This window comes from Cariama cristata, unplaced genomic scaffold (assembly GCF_000690535.1).
Source record: "Cariama cristata isolate BGI_N322 unplaced genomic scaffold, ASM69053v1 scaffold24457, whole genome shotgun sequence".
NCBI classification, from domain to species: Eukaryota; Metazoa; Chordata; class Aves; order Cariamiformes; family Cariamidae; genus Cariama; species Cariama cristata.
Genome location: NW_009625282.1, coordinates 4,513 through 7,014, shown reverse-complemented (window position 1 = coordinate 7,014; position 2,502 = coordinate 4,513). Strand labels below are relative to the sequence as shown.

The window sequence follows — 2,502 nt, the reverse complement described above, 5'->3', positions numbered from 1 at the left end:
CTTTCTTCCCAGTAAAGCACCCCAGCCCACTCTTTGCTGGGAAGAAAGCGCAGCACCCGTCTGGGGCGCTCTGCCTTGCAGCACGGTGCTGCAGGTGTGTGCACAAACAGTCAGTGCGCCGAGCTAAAGTACTTTGTGCGCGCACACACACACAGAGGATCAAAGCGCGTCTTTTCCCCAGTAACAAGCACAGAAAGGGCTACGCCAAACGGGACGGGTGTGTAGTCTTAGAGCAGCCGTTTATGGGGACAGACAGTATAGCCCTACTGAGGGCCACGCTCTGTGTGCTCAGCACTTTGCCCTTCTTTACGGCTGGGCACATCGTGTACTTGATGGTGATCCGTGTGCCAGCCTGGAGTGCTGCGTGAGGGTTTCAGTAGCACAGCCCGGGGGAAATAACAGGTAGTGTAGTTGTGCCGGCAGACGGTGACTGGGGGTGCCGGGCACACCTAGGCAGTATGGTGTGTGCCTTATCACACCCCTGCCCTGGAGTACCTGCTGCACACGAGGGTCTTGGAATACACACCTGTGCTGTCCTTACCCCGTAATAAGGTGTAGCACTGCACAATAACGGTGCTGGGCAGATGCAGCACTCTGGTGTTTCACAGTAGCTACTTTACTGTGCCCAAGCACCCCCACTGTTGCTCTCTGCCCTCAGAGCCGCCCCCCAACCCTCGGTGCTGCTCTGTTGCAGGCACTGAGCGAGGAGATCAAGAGCATGCACGGACTGCGCATCTTCACCTCCACCCCCAAGCCTTGATGCTGCTCTCTGGCAATAAAGGTGCTCTGTGGATTTGCTGACTCCCTCCTACTATCTGAAATTTTCCCCAAAAAAGTGCTGCGTTTTCAGTTAAGCACCTGTGCAGGGCTGGGGGAGGGTCCGCAGTCCAAAGGGGAGGGGGGAAGAAGAGACAGCCCCTCTTCGTGAAGAGGAGGAAGGAGAAACTTTATTATTGCCTTGCCACAGCAGGGTCCCTCCTTCAGCCCCCCCCCGACTGCTGGGAACACCAGAGCTGCTCTCCCAGCTCAGGCCAGGCACTTCTTGTCCTCCCCCCACAATGCTGCTGCTGCTGCTCCCGGGGGAGGTTAAGGCTCTGCGCCAAAGTGCACCTCTTTCCAAAAAAAAGCACTTTCAAAAAATAAGCTGAGCCACTTGGCCAAGTGCAGTGTCCGTGGGGTCCAGAAGAAAACTTTGGGAGTAGAAAGCAGCCTTGCAGCTCTTGAACTTGCCCACATAAACCCGCTCTGAGTCCCATCTTCAGCCAGGCTGCAGTTCTCGGAGCGCAGAGCCCAAGGGGACCACGCAGGGCACATCACTGCAGCCCAGCCAACAACTTCTAAACCACCTCTTTTTGTAGAAGCGATGCTTGGCCTCTCAGACCGATGCTGCTCGGAGCACGGGCTGGCATCGCTGAAGGCGAAGCGTGGAAGTGGCTGGCGTACGAAGCAGAAAGGAGCGGCCAAAAGGGTCCTCCCGGGGAAAGTTTATCTGTCCTTGGAGCCCAGCTTCTCAATCAGTTCCTGCAGAGGAGCCAACTCCCGCCTGTCGATCAAGTTGAATTCCTAGCAGGGAAAAAAAAGCAACACAAAAAGTAAAGGCACCTCTCTAAGAGCTGCTGGAAAACACGTCCCGAGAAGTGGCTGTGTCAGCGTGTGCCAGCTCCCAACAGAACCACCAAACAGGCACTACCACTGCAGCAGCAGCCACCGCTCCTCTTTCTCTGCAGAGAAATTCAAGCGTTTTGTTGCCCCAAAACTTTTCCTGTGGTTGTTGAGAAGTACCACGCTGCTCTGCACAACACGTCGCACGTGTGGTCACAGAACAGGCTGTTAAAATACTGGCAAGGAAAAAAAAAAAAGGTGGTGGTGCTGCTGCTACTTCCAAGTTGATTCCTGAGCTACAAAACCCCCAAGTTCTCTCAGTCTGGTTTCTTTTGCTGGAGGTTGATAGCTAAAACCTGAAATTCAAGCATTTACAGCCAACTGGGCCACACTTCCTGCAAATAAAAAAACCCAAAACACCAAAATACCACCACAAACCCACAACCCCGCAGCTGCACAGTTTGCATGGTACAGAGGGCAGGAGCCGAGCGTATCTTCCAGCGCACACCACAGCTGTAGATCTTCAAAGAGTGAGGAGGCGTTTAAAATCCAACTCCCTTTGAAAGCAAACGGGGAACGAGAAACCCCAGAGGCAGGCGACCGGCCACCGTTTCGCAACTCACCTGCACAAAGAAGATAAAGTGCTTGAAGGAGGTGTTGAGGTGGGCCTCCTCCTGCAGCCGCATGACGGAATCGAAGTGCTGGTGGTAGATGTGGGCGTAGACGCGGAACAGCCGCTTCAGGATCGTCTTGGCCACCGACATGAAGTTCTTGGGAAAAGGGACCCCTGAAACGCAGCAACATTCACGGATGAGTCCTTCGGTTCGGTCAGAAGTACCGAAGCGCGACGTTCCGGCAGCGCCTCGCTCCGATACACGGGGCCCGTTGTGTCGCACAGCC

At 55.0% G+C, this 2,502-nt stretch overlaps 1 protein-coding gene across 1 annotated transcript in view; it reads right to left on the bottom strand.

The window, feature by feature from the left end:
- Positions 1-1,485: 1,485 nt before the first annotated feature.
- The window catches only part of MOB1A (MOB kinase activator 1A), a gene marked incomplete at its 5' end in the record, with an annotated part of 3,879 nt that continues 2,862 nt past the window's right edge, over positions 1,486-2,502 (bottom strand). Inside the window, 2 exons of the mRNA XM_009703564.1 lie at positions 1,486-1,563; positions 2,226-2,392. Of these exons, the coding sequence (XP_009701866.1) occupies positions 1,486-1,563; positions 2,226-2,392 (245 nt within the window). The remainder of the gene's footprint in view (positions 1,564-2,225; positions 2,393-2,502) is intronic.